Source organism: Crinia signifera, chromosome 3 (assembly GCF_055691185.1).
Source record: "Crinia signifera chromosome 3, ASM5569118v1, whole genome shotgun sequence".
Taxonomy (NCBI): Eukaryota; Metazoa; Chordata; class Amphibia; order Anura; family Myobatrachidae; genus Crinia; species Crinia signifera.
The window spans coordinates 162,650,553-162,673,247 of NC_139219.1; the positions used below are offsets into that span (position 1 = coordinate 162,650,553).

The window sequence follows — 22,695 nt, forward strand, 5'->3', positions numbered from 1 at the left end:
ATACTGCCATCAACCTGAGGGTGGACAAAATAGACTGGGTCGTCATGGCGTGCTGTGTCCTGCACAATTTACTGCGCCGCAAGGAAAGACCACAAAGGCCTACAGGACCAGCACCACCAGAGGTCCCAGAGGAGCCAAAGGAGGTAGTGCAGATATCCTCTGTGGAAACGCCGGCGCAACAGTATAGGGGGACTACACGCGCCATGCAGGTTAGAGACCAGTACAAGGACTATTTTAATGGAGTGGGTGCTGTCCATTGGCAGGAGAACCACATTTAAGACATGTGTGGACTGAACCTATTCTCCGGGCCCAAAAAAATAATGAGGAAGGACATGTGTCAATACCGGGTCTGTACTTACCGACAATGGTTGGGAACTTTCATTCACAGTCTGCAACACCTCATCCCCCTCACTCTCCACCATGAGGTACAGTCCGGTCCTCTGTGCCTCCTGACTCAGGGTGAAGGTTAAGAGATTGTAGTACCACAAGGAGGTCTCATACACGTCGCCGGCTCCGGCACCAGATCTCTTGGTGGTCTGCATTTTCTTATGCTCTTTTAGGAACACAGTGCGGAGATTTTGGATTTTTTTCCGCACCCACTCCGCATTGGCTTCAGGGTGATATGAACGGCTGAAATTGGCCAACTCATCCAGGGCATTTGCTCTTTTAATTTTGTTACTGTAGTCTTTGGACTTCGTCTTCCAAAGACATTCGTACTTCCTGTATTTGTCGATAAATGCTTCGACGAAGTCACGCTCCTTTGCCAGAGCCTGAGACATGTCTATAAGAAAATAGATAAAAAAAATTATTTTTTTCAAAATCCTATGATTATAGTTTATATATTGTTAAGACACTTCTTTTATTTCAGGTTCACTTTTGTTAATATCACAATAAAGTTTAAAGTTTCACCAACCAGTTTCCTTTTTATTGTAAACAAGGTGATAGTGTACACAGCTTCATCTATTCCAGTGTTGGCCAACCTTGACACTCCTGCTTTAGTTGAACTACACATTCCAGCATGACCTGCTGTGGTTTTGCTATTTACCATTTACACACACAGATATATCACTGCACTGCATTGGTGGGCATCAAATGCACTGGGGGGTAATTGGTGCGCAGCTAATGCATTGGTGGGCAGCTAATGCATTGGTGGCCAGCGGTGGGCAGCTAATGCATTGGTGGGCAGCGGTGGGCAGCTAATGCATTGGTGGCCAGCGGTGGGCAGCTAATGCATTGGTGGGCAGCGGTGGGCAGCTAATGCATTGTTGGCCAGCGGTGGGCAGCTAATGCATTGGTGGCCAGCGGTGGGCAGCTAATGCATTGGTGGGCAGCGGTGGGCAGCTAATGCATTGGTGGGCAGCGGTGGGCAGCTAATGCATTGGTGGCCAGCGGTGGGCAGCTAATGCATTGGTGGGCAGCTAATGCATTGGTGGGTAGGGAAGGTCCAAATACCTGTCTTCAATTTGGCTGTGCTCCAGGATCCTCCGTCACTGCTATCCTGTACCATCCACGAGTCTCACAAAATGGCTGCGGAGGGAGTGACCAGGAAATGAGTATAAACAAGCAGGATCTGACGAGGCAAGTGCACACGATCATCTCGCAATCTGCATACAATCAGCCCCCAATCTGAGGTCGGATTGACAGATCTTTACTGCAGTAGGTAGGATCTTCAATCCGACCTACGACCGGCGGGTACGCGCATCGGATCGGAATTGTGGGCTTAAAACAAACGATTTTGCACCAATTCATAGAAAACGCTCGTACGACCCATCGAAATCGGAGGTTTTTATGCCAAATCGTCCTGGTGTGTACGGCCCCTAACTGAACACAGCTGCGCCTCTTAAATAGCAACAGTGACTTCATGCCGTTGTTGCTATCTCCCTATATATTCTTGTTGTATTATCTTTTTTGTGTACTAATAAACCATTCCACAGCTAGCACAATAGCATCAGATGCAGACGCTGACAGACGAAAAGAAGACACAGATCACAGGTCAGGCAAGATGTGCTCAGTCCTGCTAAGGGTCCCACAAGGATTTGCTGAAATTTGCTAAAAGTCAATAGCAGATGCTGATGAAGCCAGAAAGATGTCATGGAGTCTACAGTTAATGCCCTGAAATCCTTGGTGGTCCCATGGCTGCAGTAAAGAATGACGAGATTTGATTTAAATGGAGAGCAGTGGGAGAAAAGAGCTTAATATTGACCTATCCTGTGGGATCTGGGTGGTTAGAAAGTTACAGTATGGGTATGGATGGTGACTGGTTGAGTCTTAACCAGTACTAGCATCCCACGCTTGTGTAGACTGGACCAGCATAAGTAAAGTATAAGGTAAAGAACCACTGGAGGACAGATGCAAGCTTTAAACTTTATTTGAGAAATTTCTGGTATTTTTTCAACTTGTTGGGTTGGTGGGTTGGCATAACCAAACACTCATATGCTGCTATAATGGTATATCAGCTTATCATTGTGAGCCCTCTTTACTCTCACAACTACCTTTTTTTTTCAGCCTCTGTACTCGGTGACCCTGTGTTAGAATGAGACCAGCTCATTATGGTTACGGTATGATGGATTGACAAGGTGTAGGTCGACACCAAAATGTTGACATGCACAGGATTGACATAGACAAAATGTTGACACAACAAAATGTTGACATGGAAATGGTAGACATAAAAAGGTCAACATGAGTTTTCTTAGTAACATAGAATTTGACGGCAGATATAAACCCCTTGGCCAATCTAGTCTGCCCCTTTTTTAAACATACAGATAGGTCCACGTACATCTTGGTTTTACTGCACCATGTATGGCACAATATGGCACACCTTGGACTCTGCAAAAGTCACCCTTTGTGATTTTTTTAAAAATTTGCTTCTCTAATCTATTACTTTATACAAGTTCTACTGCTTCAGAAATTTTTTAGACTCTATCTACTTGCTACATTTGGAAAAACAGCTACTGTAAGCCGTGTTTTACATGTTGTGACAAATTGAGAAAAAAAGCCAAGATGTATGTGGATGCATCTGTAGTAAGGATATCAATATTCCTATCCCACGCATGTTTAAATTGCTCTAGTGTATTTGTATCTACCACCTCTGATGGGAGGCTATTCCACTTATCTACTACTCATTCTGTGAAGTAATTCTTCCTCAAATTTCCCCTTAATCTTCCTCACTCTAGTTTCAGTGAAGAATGTCTCCCACTTGTACCTTGTTAAAACCCATAATATTTTTGAAAGTTTACAGCATGGGTCTTCAAACTGTGGCCCTCCAGATGTTGTGAAACTACAAATCCCAGCATGCCTTGCCACAGTTTTAACACTCCCTTATAGCAAAACGGTGGTAAGGCATGCTGGGATTTGTAGTTTCACAACATCTGGAGGGCTGCAGTTTGAAGACCCATGGTTTACAGTCTCTAATGTATTTATATCCTTCTGTAGATATGGCATCCAGAACTCACCACAGTACTCTAGATGATGTCGTACCAATGACCTATACAGTGGCATTATTACTTCTTTCTTTCTACTGCTGATACCTCTCCCTATGCAACCAAGCATCTGACTTGCCTTCTTCATTGCTTTGTTACATTGCCTACCTGCCTTTAAGTCCCCTGAATGATTTCATCATGTGGACCCCAAATTTGTGTACAGCGTACCCTTGCATGGAGTCCACGTGGATGATAAATTATGAAAAGTAAAAATATTTCCCCAAAACGCATGTCAACCTTTTCATGTTGATCTTTTGTCTATGTCAACCTAGACACTGTCATCCTACCAATCTTATACCCTCATTATTGGGTCACAGGTTGGGCCTTGCAGAATGCTACTCAGCAGGCTTTATCTCCCAGAACAAAATATATTTATACAACACTAAACTGCATACATTACTTATACCCCTTGCACACTGCAAAAATATAACCCAGGTCAACCTGGGTCTCTGTGCTGTGTGAATGGGCCATTTGAAAAAACCCAGGTCCAGAAACCCAGCACTCTGACTCAGGTTAAAAAGAAGGGTTAATCCCGGGTTGGACCCGGGTGGCTGGGCAGTGTAAACAGGTAACCCAAAAACGAGCGTCCAGGGTTTCACGCTATATGGAGGTGGCAGCGTCAGCTCCCAGCGCTGCCTCCTCACCTGCCCCCCCAATGATGCACTGCTGCCCCACCCCCTTTCTGACAACAGCGACCCAGTTTATTGCCAGGACTTTGCAGGGGCTAATCATTGCAAATGTCGAAATCCCGGGTGCGACCCTGCATTTGCGATGTAATAGGGGTATTATACTCATACTTGCCTACTTTCAATTTCACCTCTCCGGGAGAAGCCCGGAGAGGCAACACCTCAGGGGGGCGGGAGCAAGGCTGACATCACTTGGCCCCACCACCGGGGCTTAAATGCTGCGATAGGGTCATTTTAGCCCCGCCCCTCTCCATGGACCCGCGATTTCAGGTAATTAAACCAGTGGGCAAGGGGGGGTGCGGGGTCAATTACCAGAATGTGGGGGACTTGCCCACCTTCCCGGGAGGCCAGGAGGTTCCCGGCCATTCCGGGAGGGTAGGCAAGCCTGATTATACTGTAGCTCTGAGCTGGCAGAGTGTTACACTATAAGTAAATGCATGAATTCCTCATAGGCATTGGTACTATTTGTGATATTATTCTCTCTATATATATAATATAACTTATAATTTTAAAAGTGCTAGTTTATTAAGTGCAGTTGAAAAAAACGTCCTCTGGAACAACATTTTGGAGCACATAAAAATATTGAGACCATTTTTATTTATTTCAGGATCCATTAGGCTCCTTTTGCATTTACAACAATATATCATAAAATAACTACAGGAAACTGGATGCACAGCGGTAATTTAGCCTTTGTTTTCTTTCCATTTGGCTAAATGGAACAACCACATTATTTAATCTGAGTCAGGTTATTGTGCTTTCAAACAGTGCTGCTGGCAATCAATTTGCTTTCCAATGCTAAATGCATGCACAATTGTAGGAGGAGCAGCAAAGTGTGCAACATCGCAGAGACAAGACGAAAGAGAGGATCAATGGATTGAACTACGAACAAGCTAAGGACACAGACAAACAAAACACAGCTGAGAGGAACTAGCACCGTTTGTCTCTCTGATACCAAGATCATTGACATGGCAAGGTCATCAAACCGAAAACAAGAAATCTTCAAAATAGTAAGATCATTTACTGCTAAGAATTTGGTACTGAATATATGACTACTTTACGTATACTAGAAATACATTGTGTACTGGGAGGATGGAGAAAAGCTTCTTTTATTACTAATGGTACATATCCGGGACATGCTACTGACAGATAAAGATAGTGACAGCATTCTGCTTACATGAAATGAAGACACCTTTTGATAGTAATGGAAGCTGTTTATAACAGATTGCTGCTGTAGGATTGCTAATGGATATTGTAAATTAAACACAAACTAGGCTCAGCTGCTAGATGATCTATAAAAATAATAATAATTATTATTGTACTTTAGCATTGTGACCTTTTACATTGCAAACTACATGACAAGTTGATATAATATTATCTAAAGAATAAATGTATTCCCAAAAATGTATTTGGCCAATACCCCAATCTTACCAAAGCTGTGGGGGTCAAATGCTTTATCACTCATCCCATATTTTGGTAAATAGTCCATGAGGTAACTTGGAACCCCATCATTCTACTAGGTGAGGGAGATTAGTTAATGCTAAATTCTTAAATATTGTGTTGGAGGATGTATACAAAGGTCAACAATAACATTGTTGACCTTTGTAATGGGTGGTGAGGGGCAAAAGGGGGCGAGTGGTGGGTGCTGAGCTCTAGCGGGTGTTCAGCAGGATGTGCAGCGGCGGGTATTAGAATTTTAAAATAACCTGTCAAATAGCCAACCTCTGATTGGCTCAGAAGGGAGGTTGGTGATTGGGTGAGAGTGCTCAAATCTTGTGCGGGAACCGGGTGGTGTTTAGAGGACCCGTAACGCTGTGAATTTCGCAGCTTTGTGGGTCAACCAGAATTACCCCAAATATGTGGATATATCAGTCATCAAATTTGCTGCATGGCTGACTTGATATATCTGTGAATGAAGTAATTCCTGGTAATTACTTGCCAGCACACACACCATATAATAGCTGTTCAATTGCACGGCCTATATATCAGACCATGGACCAGATGCACTAAGCTTCAAAAATGATAAAAGGGAGAGTGATATTCAACCAACCAATGAGCTCCTGCCTGACATTTTTCAACCACAGTCTGTGACATGGGACGTAGGAGCTGATTGCCTGGCTGTTTATCACTCTCCATTTTATCACTTTTGAAGCTTAGTGCATCTGGCCCAATGTTTGCCCAGGTTTAGGGTTAGGCTTTGGGGTGGGGAGTTAGGGTTAAGCACTCGAGCAGGGCCTGATCAACCAATAGGCTGATCAGGCTGCAGTCCGGAGTGCTGGGTCCCTGGGAGAGCACGTGCTGGCACAATAGATGCTGCAACTGTACCTACTACTGGAAGCTGTGACCAGTAGTGACCCTGGCAATGAGCATTTTGACAACATGCAAGAAGATGTTAGGGAGAAGCTGTGGGTGGGTTAGGCACTAGAGCAGACATGTCCAAACTATGGCCCTCCAGCTGTTGTGAAAGTCCCATCATGCCTTGCTACAGTTTTGCTATTAGGGCATGCTAAAACTATGGCAAGGCATGCTGGGACATGTAGTTTCATAACAGCTGGAGAGCCACAGTTTGAGGGAGGGTTAGGGGCAGGGCCGGATTATAATGGAGGCACAAGGGGTCAGTGCCCCTGGGCCCCCCTCTAGCTAGGGGCCCCCTGTGGTTGTCATGTATTTTTGACCAAAAAAATGTGTAAGTTGTTTTTTTTCTTTTTTAGCTAAATGTTTTGTGCATGGGTGGGGTAGTGCTGCAGCTTCACCTATCTGCCAATGTGACAATGATATATGGTGCTGAGCATCGGGAGGCAAGGCACACTGATTGCACAAGTGTGCAGTGCATTTCTGGGAGTTGACTAAGTCCCATGACACTTTGCACCAGAGGACAGAGGCTGAGAAGTTTGTGCTGAGCTCTGATTGGTGGAGCTCATTACATGCTTCTCAGGTCCATGGAGAACAGCAGCAGCAGCTTAGTCATAGGAGGGTTTTTAATCAGAGGCAGCACTAGGAGACCTCCAGAGTAAGGGGCAGAGGGACAAACACAGGCTTTTCATATGGTGTGTGTATATATATATATGGTGTCTATTATTATTCCGAGTGCCGCCAACCCCCTGTCTATATATATATATATATATATATATATATATATATATATATATATATATATATATATATATATCCCCTGCAGGTAACCATTGACCAAGTTTAATCTGCCTTTACTCTATGTTTTGACAGTATAATATTCGCCCATGCAGTGTGCGGCCAGTAATGACAAGTGCAAGGGGGCCCCCCGCTCTAAAGTACCCCGGGCCCCCCAAAGGCTTAATCTGCCACTGGTTAGGGGGTAAGGATAGATTAGAAATAACTTAGATTCTCCAGGGGATTTGTGATATCTGACATCAGAAATATTGTGCGAGCATTACATCTGGGCAAATTCCGACACACCCCATGTTTTGCTGACACAATTATTTGGTGGTGCAAAATATAAGAAATTACAGGGGTGTGCAGGAGATGCTTTTGGTGGCCCCCCGAAAAATTGACATTCACTTTTGACATTCATTCACTTTTGACATTCAGCCACTGCGTGCCAAAGACTAGGCCGCCAGCAAACACTCCTGAACCTGCCCTGCCATCTCCTGAAGCGAAAGGTGTAAGGAAGTGGAATTCAACCCTCTATATGCTTCATCCACCTATGACATAGGCAAAGGAGGGGGATTGCACCTAAACAAGAAATGCGGTAAAAACCCTGTTATCGGGGTTTTTACCGCATTTTGGGATGCTGTTAGCATCCCCCGCCGGGTTAACGCGGCGGGGGGCATCGCCAGAAAAATCTGGCGATGCCCCATAGAAGCCAATGGGCTTCTACCGCATCCCTCCGCCGCCCCGCGCCGACCCCCGCCGCATCGCCCCCTCCCTCCTCACCTGTGTCTGGGCAGCACAGCACAGTGCTGCCCGGACCTGTGACCTCCTCCCTGCACTGATCCTCTTCCGGGTGCAGGGAGGAGGAGAGCCCGGCGCAGCAGCAGCAGCGCCGGGTGTGTGAGGGAGGGGGGAGCCGCCGGGACCTGCTAGGACCCGGCGACTCCCACCGCAAAGGACAGCTCTTAACGCAAGAGCTGTCCTTTGCCTTAATTATCGCATATGTTACAACATATGCGATAATTAAGTATGCGATGGGCGGGTAAGGGGGGCGGAGATTCTTAGAGAATCTCCCCCACTGAGAGCTTGAGTCATGTCATTCACCTCATCAGACTTTTGCAGATGCAGCTGGAGAAATTGAAGGCGGAGCTAAAATGGAGAATTTCAACAAGTTGATTCTTTTTACCAGGATTCATGGGTAGTCAATTTGTTGAAGTCAGAGCACTACATTTTGGCCACCATGCCCGATCCTAGGTTTAAAGCTTACATTGCATTTCTGTTTCCGGTGGACATAAGTCTGCAGAGATGCAGAGACCTGCTGGTGAGAAAATTGTCAGTGCATCGTGACACATCGTGACACAGCAACAGGTACTCCTCCATGTTCTCCTGCAACTAGGGCTGTAAGGAAAAACCTTCCATTTCCTAAACAACCCACAGTGATGCAGGGCAGTCAGGAACAACTTTTGACATCTAGTCCGGACTGAAGGATCTGCCAACAATTACTGACATGTCTACTGTCACTGCATATGATGCGGTCATTAATGAAAGAATTAGGGATGTGCACCGGCCACTTTTCGGGTTTTGGGTTATGATTACCTTGAGGTTTTGGGCTCTAATGGGTTTTGGCAAAACACCTCCTAAGTGTTTTGTGTTTGGATTTTTTGGGTTCAGATTTTTTTGTTAAAAAAGCATAAAAACTGCTAAAATCGCAGAATTTTTTTTTTTTGCTCCTACGCTATAGTAACCTCAATAACATTCATTTCCACTCATTTCCAGTCTATTCTGAACACCTCACAATATTGTTTTTAGGGCAAAAGGTTGCACCGAGGTAGCTGGATAACTATGCTAAGCCACACAAGTGAGCGGCACAAACACGTGGCTCATGTAAGAGTGGCACTGCAGTGGTAGATACGGCAGTACTAGGCACCAGACAGGTAGATACGGCAGTACTAGGCCCCAGACAGGTAGATAAGATAGTACTAGGCACAAGACAGGTAGATACGTCAGCAATACTAGTATGTGCACCAGCAGAATTTATAATAATTAATTTTATTATTAGGTACTGCTTGGCAGTGGCACTCAGTGGCACACGTCAGTGCACCAGCAGCATGGAATTATTTTTTACAGTGCCACGCAGCACAAGTATTATTTTTTAATTAAATTAGATATAGCAGCCTAGTATGTAGTTGTACTACTAGGTAGGTACACTTAGGCAGTAGCACTGCCAGTTGCAACAGTGGACTGAGTAACTAAATAATACTGGCAGATTCAGTGCAGGCAGCACCAGTGGACTATATATATAATATAATTAATTATTAACATAATATATAATTAAATATTACAGCACAGCACCAGAGGTAGGCACCAGCACAGAGGAGACAGTAGTACTACAAGTACACAGTTAGACTGTCCTCCTTGCTAGGGAGAGCCCACCCTAAACAAAGAGGAGAACAGAGTACACAGCAGCACTGAGACAGCCCCAGCGAATAAAATAATTACAGCACAACACACCAGAGGTAGACCGCACAGAGGAGACAGTAGTACTACAAGTACACAGTTAGACTACACAGCAGCACTGAGAGACAGCCCCAGCGAATAAAAAAATATTGCGTTCAAGGTCAAGCTCAAGTTTAAACCCCAGCAGCAGCACCAACACACCTTCTCCCAACCCACTACTAGACTGGAGTGAAGATGGCGGGCGCAGCAGCCGCTATTTAAAGCCTTGCGAAATCCGGCGCTGGGAGATGACGTTCTGACCACGCGGACGGACCTGAGACAGGCGGGAATCTCCGAGCGCTGCTCGGAACCGGGATCGGAATGATGACGTCCATGGGGCTCGGATCTCTGGAATCCGAGTCTGCACATCTTTAGAAAGAATGGTGGAAGATTATATTGGTGACAGCATCCAAGTAGTGTCGGACCGTCTGTATGTATATTGGCAGGAAAAAAAGGCAATTTGGAGGACTTTGCATAAACTTTTTCATGCCACTTGGTGTCATATGCAACTTGTTCTTCTTCCTCTTGCCTCTTCTCATAACTTGAAAAGTCATAAAAGTCATAAAAAATGGAGGTTGTATGCATGGCCGACTACAGCAATCTTTGGGCCCGGTACATGTATATTTCTGGGGGGCCCCCAAACCCCCTCCCCAGAATCCTAGATCCACACAACAAGATTAAGAGGGGTATTTAATACCGGGCATTATTTCCCCCTGGCGGAAGTAGTGCCCGACAGTATTCAATCCCGGCAAAGACTCGCCTGCAGAAGGTTCGCCTCCCTATGATGGTGAATCTGTGTTGTTTGAAATGGACGCTGAATTGTCAAATACATGGCTGTTTACGACCGTCGCCGCCCGTGTTAGTCGATGTTGGGACTTTCTGACTGTCGGAATGTATTATGCCAGTGGTCAGGGAACTCAGTCCTCATTACCCCACGCAGTGCATGTTTTGCAGGTCTCCTCACAGAATCACAAGTGAAATAATTAACTCCACCCGCGTACCTTATAAAATGTGTCTGTGAGTAATTAGTACACCTGTGCACCTGCTGGGTTACCAGCAAAACATGCACTGTGTGGGGTAATGAGGACCGAGTTCCCTGACAACTGTATTATGCCAATCAGAAGAACAGACTCCATATTTAATATGTTAAATGAAACATAGGAATAGGGATTGAACACCCCCTAAGTCACTGTGTTTCCTCAGTAACTTACTTCACAACGCTGGGCATGCTCATGGGCGCGACTATCCGACTATCCACTCGCAGTATTGGGTGCATGCGCCCAGCGAACAGTCTGTTCTGGAATGATGGGTTTATTAAAGTGTGCATGTCCTGTTTTTACAACATAAGGGAGGGTGGGAGTGCCTGAGTACAGTTCCCTCTTGCACCTCTTTTCATCGTCTGCCCTATCAGTCCTGAGGTAGTGCTGCCTGTCTGCTGTGCACTAACTATTTGGGTGGTTGAAGACAGACTTGAGTACAATCCGGACTACTGTGGGATAACCGTGTCAACTGAAGTTACGGTCTGTAGTTCTGGAGCAAGACTAAAGGGATAAGGTTGCTGTTCTGTGTGTGCCGTAGAAAAATTAATACAGGATTGCTGTCCTGTGTGCTGTTGTTGTAGAGAGGTGCTGTCCTGTGTGTGCCATAGAAATATACAGGGTTGCTGTCCTGTATACTCTGATTGTTTTTTTTTTTCTTTAAACAATTTTATATACACTTTATATTGAGACCATAAATTGATATATATATACACCTAAATAATGATTTAAAAACAATATAACAAAGGCAGTGGTTCCCAAACTGTGTGGCTAGGGGTGCCTCAGGACACTTGCAGGGGAGCCTTGGGTTGGTGGTCCAAGATCAATTCATATTATTTATGGTCAATGTACCAGACAAAACCAGTGCTTGTGGCTGCCAATCATAATATATGTGCAGGGGCGTAACTAGAACGATGAGGGCCCCATAGCAAAAATTTTGGAGGGGGCCCCCATCCCCCCCCCCCATTGTCACTATAATTCTCATGGGGGGAGAGACAGAAGAGTGAGAGACAGAGGGAGGCAGGGAGAAAGAAAAAGAGGGAGAGAGAGGGATCAAGAGAAGTACAGTAGGAGTGAAAGATTGTAATGAAGTAAGAAAAATGGGAGCAAGGGGGAGAGTGTCAGCAATACATGTACCTTTTAGGTACATTCCCCCCTCCAATAAAGGTACCGCTGTGTACAAACACCCCACTCCACACACACACCAGTAAAGGTGCCTCTGTATACAACCCCTCTGCCAGTAAAGGTGCCGCTGTGTACCTCTTGTGGATGTCCAGTCCGCCCCGCACCGCCCGTTCTCTGCCGCGCCGGGTCTTCACAGTTCTCCGTTGGATCTCCTGAGTCCCCGCCGCTCCACCTCCTGTCATCAGCGCCGGAAGCTGCAGAATGCAAGCGCTTTTATATTTCGCGCCGGGGCTGGTCACAGAGTGACACTGAGCCTCAGGAGAGAGGGGGAGGAGAGACTGAGGCAGGAAGAGCTGGACGGACCACCACATTCTGCAGTCAGTGCTGCGCTCTGGGACACAGGACAGCGGCGCTGCCATCCTACCACTGCTAGCAACATTATTTTAAAAAGTTAAAATTGTAGAGGGGATTGCTACCTTGGCCTCGGGCCCCCTGACCCGCCGGGCCCCATAGCAACTGCACCCCCTGCACCCACAATTGTTACGCCACTGTATATGTGGACAAACAGAAGCAATACTTGTCCCTCAGCAGATAACTGTGACATATAAACACAATGCACTTCATTTAATATTTTTTTTCTGAATTTCTCGATAAGAAGCATTTTGCCTAGGGGTGCCTTGAAAATATTTTGATACTCTAGGGTGCCGTGATTCCAAAAAGTTTGGGAACCACTGAACTAAGGACCTTATTCTAGTTGACAGGCAGCTTTGTGCATCATTTAAACGTCTGTGGTGAGGATATCCTTCACTGACCATCGAATGACTTCTTCAGCGCTCGCAGATATAAGACACCTCTCTGGTGTCCTACATCTGCAAGCGCCCTGTGCAGGAAGCTATCGGGCAGCTGACATCCGCTGATGTCAGCTGCCCGCACCCGCGTTATTGGGAAATCACCATGGGAATGCTGGGCATCGAATGTTCAGGGAAGCGAAAGAACCAGAATAAGGTCCTAATTGTAGAGATCTTAATTAAATGTAAAAATATGAATTAAGTGTAAATTACTTGGGAATAAACTGGTTAAGATATATGACAAACTATATATTTTCACTATATGGCATTACATTTAGTTAACATTTGGCCTCTGTTCTATAAATACATCTTACTTGGAGAGCATTCATGTACAAGATATATATACTAAGATATACTGATTACTGCTATGTGCTCTGACTTCTATTTACAGCATATCTGTAATTGTAATTGCTTGCCACCGTCCCCACCTCTGTATAGACTATGAGTGATTGTGTTTGGGAGCGCAGGCCAGGACACCATATAAAATAGCTGTGTTTTTCAATCTAGAGTTGATCTGAATTATTAATAAGGTGGCAGACCTCAAGTACATTTATTTATAGTTCCTGATACATGGCATTATGTAGGTTCATCAATATGCCTAGCGTAACTGTAATCATTGTCATATCTTCTTTTTTACAACAACATACTGGATATACAGTAGCTGAAGAAACTGCGTTCTATATATTGTCTTCTAATTATTTCACATTGCAGATGTTTCTACCCTGGCTGCGTAGGCCACAATTCAATCATTTCAGCTAGGACATTACAGTTTGTTGTAATGTTTATCTAATATATCATTATGATAGAAGCGTATGAGGCAGAGTTGCTGAAAAGAAAAAAAAGGACACGAGAATCACCCCAGGTGATAAAGGCGCTTGTGGGGTAGGCTATTTTGGGTGGGCTGCTCACACAGAGTCCCCTCAGTTCAGTCCCCTAACAACAGGATAAGCAAAAAAAGAAAAGGGTTTGTGGAGCGCTCAAAAGGATTAGTAATATGAAATGATTTAAAATGATCAAGTGGGTATTACATGAAAATACAAATTCATTTAATTGTTCAAGTAATATAATAATACAATGTTAAAAGATAAAAATAATAAATAAAAAATTGATATTGCACTAATGTGTTGTACACAGTAACATACAGTAAACCACTTAGAAAGGACAATGGATACTTAAGTGAGTCCCGCTTGTTCCAAAATTGTACTCTCCTCCCGAGGGAAAATGGTGGTTCCCACAGTTGACAAGGGGAATTGGGATATTCCGGATTGAACTGGTGGTTGGGGTGTCCGTGTATCCTGCTGGAGACCTTGATTCTGATCCACTGGTGGGCAAAGATGGAATACCTCACTTCTCAGATAAGTCTCCAAAGATTGGGCAGGTGGTGACCCAAATTTGTAAATCCAGTTGGGGGGTTCTGGATGGAGTGGAAAGGGGTAGTCCGTGAGGGGACGGGAGGAGTAGCTGGTTCGAGGGGATGTTTGGGATGGGGTCCAGAGTCCAATTGGTAGTGGTTTGGTCTGATGCGTTTCGTTGTGCTGGGACAACTTTTTCAAAGGTACCTTTGATAAAGTTGTCTCAGCACAACGAAACCATGACCATGAGGGAAATTACCCTGCACAGAACAAAAATGTATTTGGTCACCTTGCATTGCAACATGGGGGGGTTAATTCAGACCTGATCGCTGCGGTGTGATTTAGCAGCGCCCTATGATCATCCTGCTATTAGATAGCTGCTGCCCAGCCTGAGTGAAATCTCACCCCATGCAAGCCTGCAAATTGCTTAGCACAGCTTGTGAAGATTAGCTGGATCGCCGATTCCCTGCAAATCCATTCGCAAAATGCTCAGGACTGAATGATTTACAACCCAGACCTAAATGATTGTTGCTAACAAGGGTTTGTTTTGTAGTACATGCAGCTGGTTGTATGACACCCTTAGCACACCTGCCTCTCCTCCTATTCCTGTATATTTTGCACTGATAGACAACATGCTGATTGATGCTGACTGATTGTTTGAATAAAATACAGTGGGTTGGCAGTAAAGTTGGGCTCAAAGAGACCACTTGGTCACTGCTATCCTGACATTTTTGTGCTGCGTATTCTTGCATCAAAATGCTGCCAGCGATAAAGTGCAGGAGGAGAGAATAAAAGGACAGACCGAAGATTTCACAGGACCTGCAATGTTAGATTGCCATTAAACATTATTATACAGGTTAAATTGATGGTATTCTGTCGAAAATGGAATTTTTCCATTGTGGGCAGTCTGTGCATAACCCAGAACGTACAATAGAAACAGGTTGATCGAGGCCGGAGCTGACATGACACTGACCCTTCCTGAATATGCCTGGACACACCTGTGTTTTCCCTTGCCCCTCCTAGAAAATGGTTGGTTATCACCCCCAAACGCCATCTTCCTGTGTCAACCAACTTAAAAATGCTGGATTTATTTGCAGAATTGTCTTGTGCATGCACACGGCAATGCGCATGCATATATAATCAATCGTTAATCGTCCAGGCTGCGAATTCGCAGCCCAGTACAAATCCGTATGATGCTAAATGTATCCAGTGTACACCTGTCCTATGAGTGTGCTAAGTTTGTAATTTGACTAAAACTGGGTTCACGCTAGTGTTACCAACTCATCCCTTTAATCCGGGACACATATTAATTACACAGGTTCTGTGGCAGTTTAAAACCAGGTGAAAGCCAGCCACAGAACCTGTGTAATTAATATGTGTCCTGGATTAAAGGGATGAGTTGGTCACCCTAGTTCACGCCTAAAGATTTATCTGTCCAATATGTCTGGTGGGAACAAAAATCTGGTAATGTATGGGAGAAGATGACAGTCAACCATTATGGAAAGCAGACAAATAGTCATTCAGATACTCTAGGACAGTAGTTCTCAACCTCGACCCCTCAGCAGTTCACGTTTCCAGGTCTCCACACAGATCTTGAGTGAAGTAATTAGCCCCACCTCTGGATCTTTTAAAATGTGTCATTGAATAATGAGTGCACCTGTGAACTGTTGGGGACCGAGGTTGAAAACCACTGCTCTAGGGCACCGTGATTTAAGAAAGTTTGTAAACCACTGCAGTAGACAGTCAAATTGTCGTAATTTAGACATGGACAATTTCATTGTCAACATTAATTTATTCTTTGTCGACATTTTGACTGTGTCTACATTTTAACGTGTTGCTGCTCTGATTGACTTGAGATAAATTTCATAAGTAATTTTGCACCAGATCTACACCACATAAGTTACTATGTTAAACAAACCTCTATGTTTTTGGGCAAAATGCCTATTGTAGTGGAAATTGCAGCAAGCATAATGAGTATAAATAAATGTCACATTTTTGTGTAACTATAAAATTGTAAACATATGTATACTATTTACTGTAATGGATGTCAGACAAAGGAGGTTATTGAGAGACCCGACATGGACTAATTATGTACACACTGACACTTGTGTAGTATTTCAAAGCATACATTGTTTAACACTGATGGGCATAGGGGACTCTCACCAGTCATGTGAAAGCTTCCTTTGACCTCTTACTCTAAACTCATGCTTGCACATTAGACATGCATCTACTACTCGCACAATAAACTGGAATAAAGAACTAGGCACATCGCATACCATTACATATGATATGCGATGCGATAATCGGGAAAATGAGCCGGATTGGACAATTAAATATCGCACAGCATTTCATACCCCCACTATTCAAGTCTGCGTGGAGTTGATTTTAAATAGTGTGGCGAGCGGACGCGGAACACATGTTAAACCCTCGCCACGCTTCGGGCTCGGTGGCTCGCTGCGCTCACCACACTATCTAAAATCAACTCCACGCCGACGTGGATAGTGGGGTGATGAAAAGGTCGGAGGACGCGTACCGCCGCCCCTCGCGGGCTCGCTACGCTCACCACGCTTCGGGTTGGCATTGATAGTGGGCGTGGCGTTCACAATTAGGGTGCATTTAACATTGTATGCACCCATCTGGTATATTGTATGCGATGCGATGAGATGTTTAAGATGCTGTAAGATCAAAATGGTGGGCGCCGTGCTAGGAAACAAGTACCACAGTTTGTTATATAGCGCAAACATATTCCGCAGCACTTTACAGAGATAATATTTGATCATTCACATCAGTCCCTGCCCCAGTGGAGCTTACAATCTATATTCCCTACCACATGTACATGCACACTCATCCATTCTAGGGTTAATCTTTATTATGAGCCAAATAACCTACCAGTAAATTTTTGTAATGTGGGAGGAAACCGCAGTGCCCGGAGGAAACCCACGCAAGTAGGGGGAGAATATACAAACTCCGGGGGAGGCAGTAATGCTAACCATTACACCATCCGTACTGCCCAGTACTGTAGTTGTGTTCTTCACTATTGTTTAAAGTAAAGATGACTTTAAAAAAAAAAAAACATATTTAAAGTATTATGATTTCTTGTTAAACCTTTGATTGCCAACATTGCTGTGAGGGATCCTCACACTGGGGCAGATGTATTAAGCCTGGAGAAGAGATAAACTGGAGATAAAGTGGAGATAACTTGGAAGAGTTAACGCACAAGCCAATCAGCTGTGTTTGAAATATGACAGTTGGGAGCTGATTGGCTGGTGCGTTATCTCCTTCCACTTTATCTCCAGTTTATCTCTTTACCAGGCTTAATACATCTGCCCCATATCCACTAAAAATTCCAGCGCTGCTCACAGTGACTGTTCTTTATTTGGACACAATATTTAACGAAACTTCAAGGAATTGACTGTACTTGACTTGGCTGTACTTGTATGTATTTATACTAAAATAACAGTCACTGCAGGGCCGGTGCTAGGGTGTCCGGCGCCCTCCTGCAAACCATAAATTTTGCGCCCTTTCACATTGCCATTGCAACAAGCTGCAGCCCGATTGTGGGAGTGTATGCAACATGCGATCCTATGGAGGATCTCGGGTGCATGTACATGTATGCATACACCATCTCAGTGCTGTGTCCGCAAAATGTTGCAGGCACTAAAGGTGCCCATACACGCTGCGAGAATCGCATACGTTATGGGCTAGGCACAGGGAGCAATGGGTAGGGGGCATATCCGGATATGACATGTCATCCAGGCATTCACAGACAGCGCTACATGCCTCAGCGCAAGTGTCCGTGAGGAAGAGGGGGCAGGTCGCAGGACAAGGACAGTGTGTGCGCGGTGCAGGGAGCTGCTCAGCCTCTCCATACTGTGGCCCGCTGTCAGACAGTCACTGCGGGTGGTGTGCAGGCTGTGTGCACTCGTGGTGCAGAGAGCAGCTCTTTATACTGCCTCCCGCCCGCTGTCAGACAGGTGCTGCGGGCGGCATGCAGGAGGCAGTGACAGTGGGGGCTGAGGCAGCTTTAGCAGAGCAGGGAGGGAGACAGCGCCTTTTCAGCATGGCGCCTCCCTGCTTTGCAGGAGCTGCTGAGTGGGTAGCGCCGGCCCTGAGTCACTGTGACCGATGCTGGCATTTTTTAGTGGATATTTTGTGGATCTCTCACAGCAACCTTGGCATACAAAGGGTTAACCTAAACCTAGCATTTCAGTTGTGCAGGTTTTACACTAGACAACATATTCTCAAATCATTCATCTGTGTGTAGTTTTTCATTTAACTAAAGGGGAATACACACATTGAGATGTGTGCTTAGTGATTTAGGCTAGGCAATTTCCCTTAAACTTCATGGTGTCTAGATCGCCCATACACACATAATGCTATGTGCTAACTTAAGCTTAAAAAATAAATACCCTCCGCTAGGTGATCTATCTCGATTTATTCTGCATGCTCCCAATTTGCTGTTAAACCAGATGTTGCTTTTTGTTTCACTTCTGTTTCAATATTGATATTTTATGTATGCCTTAAGTACCAGCCAACCAGAAAGACTGGCAACCAGACCAAAGGGCAGGGGCAATATCCCTTGCCCCGCACCATGACATATTGCTGGTACACACCAGAAAGACTTAACCAGTGACCACATACCATACCTCCCAAACTTCACCAAGCAGCAGGAGGGATGCTAAAAAAAATTGGGGTGTGGCCTTGCAAAAGGAGGCGTGGCCTGTATTTGAGGCTCTCCCACAAGGCCATGCCCCATTTTCGCCGCTGTGGGGCATGAATAGACGCTGTGCACATCACACAGATTTTAAACACAATTTATGCTTTTTCAATGGGTTTAGATTCTGGCTCACTGAGTTAAAGAGACACAACTACACCAAATATATCAATTACTCTACATCCGGGGAATAAGGTAAAAAAAAATGACTTACGTACATAAGGGAAATAGAGGTTCAAGAACCATTGATATTAATCCACAGCACTCATCTTACTGTTGTATAAATTCCTTTATTTTAGATTAAATACAGTTTTGAATTTAAATAGTTGAGTGTTAAGTATGTATGATTTTTGTATTTAAATGGTGTGCCCACATACCACAGGCACCGCAGTAAGTTCAGAGCCATGGATTCAAGCCAATTGTTTTATATCCCACTTACCTCATCACAACAAGATGAAGTACAGAACCAGCACTCTTTAGTAGCTTGAGGAATTCTTATAGAAGAGTACATAAAGATCAAATCGGCACAGCAGGTGCTCAACGGCAGCAGGTGCTGAACGGCAGCAGTTGCAACTGCACTCAGTTTTCTTCAGGGGTATTGAAAATAGTGCATACATGTCAATACATTTAGCCAAAAGGATGCCAAACAATTAAGCAATTATCATGAGAGGCTGCTTACTCCCCTTTCACATATATTCCCGGTAAATTGCCAGGTTTATCAAGATGACAAATTTCTGTGTCTCAACCTGACTCTGCTAAAGAGACCCAGCACTTTAATCCATGTACTGTAGTTTCCTCTCACATATACCAAAACAAGAGTCAAGGATCATTTACTGTATGTTCAAAGCCTGAATTCAGCCGGTACTAGGGTATCACACTCAAAAGGGATGACACCAAAGTACAGGTTGAGTATCCCGTATCCAAAATGCTCGGGACCAGGAGAATTTTGGATAACGGATTATTCCGTATTTCGGAATATTTTAATATTTCAATGATGTATTTTGAAGTATCTTGCATTTATGCTGTATAAACACATAATATACACACAAATATATTTTAATACCACATAAAATACACACAAATATATTTTAATTGTTCAAAAAACAAGGTTTCAAAACGTGAAACAAAATGTGTGTACTATCTCAGCACTGAATTTGAATGCCAAGCAATCATTGTCTTGCACATATATAGTGCCAGTTACATATCATGTCCCCAGTGATGCTGTTACAAATGTCCCCAGTGAGTTTTTAGCAACAAAAAAAAAATGTCTTCACTTTCTGGAATGTCCGTATTTCGGAATAATTCGGATAACGGATATTCGGATACGGGATACTCAACCTGTACTGACTCTTCCGCAGTGAGAGGAGCCAGGTGCTGCAATGTGATTGTTGCCTGCAGAACTCGGCTCCTGTCACAGATAATGATGTGACACTGCAGACAGCCCCATCTCCAGTGATGTTTAAAACACTCTCAGAGTGAAGGAGATAGGTTACCCATGAGGCTACGCCCTTTCAATTAGCATTTTTTACAATTTGTGTTGGGATTTGTTTAGCTTGGACTACATTGTTCAATTGGTGGATAGCTAACGGAAAGAAGCTTCTTGCGTTTCTGGACATCTTGGCAGGGATGGACCTGAAGCGTCTTCCTGATGGGAGGATGTCGAACAGGTTATGTTCAGGATGTAGCTTGTCTGTCGTGATCTTCCCCGCACGTTTCTTGACTCTGGCTAAGTACAGATCCCTTGTCAGTCCCAATGATCTTCTCCGCTGCACTCACCACCCTTTGTAGTCTTCATTTGTCACTGTTGTTTGCTTCACCGTATCAGATTGTAATGGAGGAGCATAGGACTTCACAATTGCAGTGTAAAAGACACATAGCAGCTCCTGTAGAATGTCAAATTTCCTTAGTTGCCTCAGGAAGAACACTGTGTAGACCACTTTCTGTAGTCCACCACCATCTCAACAAGTTTGTGCTGCAGGATGCAGGGGGCGATTGTGCTAACTGCAGAGCTGAAGTCGACGAATAGGACTCTTGTGTAGGTGCCTGGGTGGTCTAGGTGTTGTAGGATATAGTGCAGCCTTAGGTTGACTGCATCCTCTACACTTCTGTTCACTCGTAGGTGAATTTCAGGGGGTCAAGATGTGTGTTGGTTGTTTCAATCTGATGGTTCAGAACCAGTCTATTGAATGCTTTTATGGCCACTGAGGTTGGTGCAATTGTCCTGTAGTCAATTAGGTCCTTCTCTGTTGAGTTCTTGGTGACGGGGGCACTAATTGAACATTTGAAGCAGGTGGGGACCCTGCAGATCTCTGTGAAGATAGGGGCAAGCTGTGCAGCACAGGTCATTAGGGTAGATGGCGAGACTCCATCTGATCTTCTACCTCAACTTGGTCCATGTGAAGGGGTGGCCAGGGTGATGTGGGGGGTGGAGCAGCCTTGATCAGGAGGAGGGCTGTTGCGCTGAGCACCCTTCTCGAATCGACAGTAGAATTTGTTCAGCTCCTCTGCCAGTAACTGGTGCATTTCAGTTGGTCTTTCTTATAGTTGGTAATGGCTTGCATGCCTTTCCAGACTGCTGCGGGGTCATTGGCTGAGAAGTTATTTTTCAGCTTGTCCCTTTTTATCAAGCCTCATTCCTCGTGTCAGGGAGTTTCTGCCTTTTTTATACAGGGCCCCATTCCCTCTGCTCCTCCTTTGCCCAGTGAGGCTTTCTAATCTGATTGCCAAACCATGACTTGTTGTTGTAGGATGAGACTCTTTTGGATGGTACACACAAGTCCTCACAGAAGCTGATGTAGGATGTAACTACATCCGCTAGTTTTTCTAGGTCAGTAGCAGAGGTTTTGCCACTGCTTTGACTGCACAGACCTTCCAGTCTGTGCAGTCAAAGCAGGTCTGGAGCTTAAATTTTTTCTCACTTGTCCAGCTTTTGACAGACCTGACTACAGGCTTTGCAAACTTTAGCTTCTGAGCAGTGGCGTAGCTACGTTTTGGGCGCCCCCCCGCCGTTAGGGGGGAGGGCGCCCATACCCACCCCCTGCCGCCGCCCCGTCGAGCACCCCCCCCCCCGTCGCCCCGCCGCCTATGCTAACCCCCTCCCCCGCAGTCTTACCTATCGTGCTGGTCCCGGTGGCTCCGTCCGTTCATCTGCTGAGGACCACCACAAAATGGCCTCCCCCGTACAGCAGACAGTTTCAGAGAACTGTTTGCTATATGGGGGCGGCCATTTTGTTGTGGTCCTCATCAGCAGAACAGAGCCGCCGGGACCAGCATGAAACGTAAGTCTGCGGGGGATTGGGGGGGGGGTAACTATAGCACCGCAGCCCCCGGCACCCCCACATGCACAGCGCCCCCCCGCGGTGGCGGGGGCTGCGGTGCTATAGTTACGCCCCTGCTTCTGAGTGTACATCGGAAGAAGGTGGACTATGCAGTGGTCAAAAAGTCCCAGGGCAGCATGTGGGATGGATCGGTAGGCAGACTTTATAGCAGTGTAGCAGTGGTCCCTAGTGTAACATGTGACCTGCTGCATGTATTTTGGTAGCTCCTGGCTCAGGTTGGCGTGTTGAAGTCATCAAGCACTATGAGCATTTTCAGGTGTCTGAGCTAGGTGTCCGTTATCTGGGTGGCCAGTTGATGTTAGGCTTCTTTTGCGCTTGATTGGGGGATGATGCACACTCCTACTAGGATAGTATAGGCAAATTCCTGGGGGGAGTAAAATGGTTTGCATTTGATGGTGAGAGTCTTTGTTTATGAAGAAGCAGATACCTCCACCATTGAATTTGCCGGAGAGCTCCTTGTCACGGTCAGCCAAGAAGAGGTCGTAGCCTGGCAG

General features: G+C 45.1%; 1 protein-coding gene across 1 annotated transcript in view; it reads left to right on the top strand.

The window, feature by feature from the left end:
- Window positions 1–4,965: 4,965 nt before the first annotated feature.
- TRAPPC3L (trafficking protein particle complex subunit 3L) overlaps window positions 4,966–22,695 on the top strand; it is an 82,225-nt gene continuing 64,495 nt past the window's right edge. Inside the window, exon 1 of the mRNA XM_083174699.1 lies at window positions 4,966–5,172. Within this exon, the coding sequence (XP_083030825.1) occupies window positions 5,131–5,172 (42 nt within the window). The 5' untranslated portion in view covers window positions 4,966–5,130. The remainder of the gene's footprint in view (window positions 5,173–22,695) is intronic.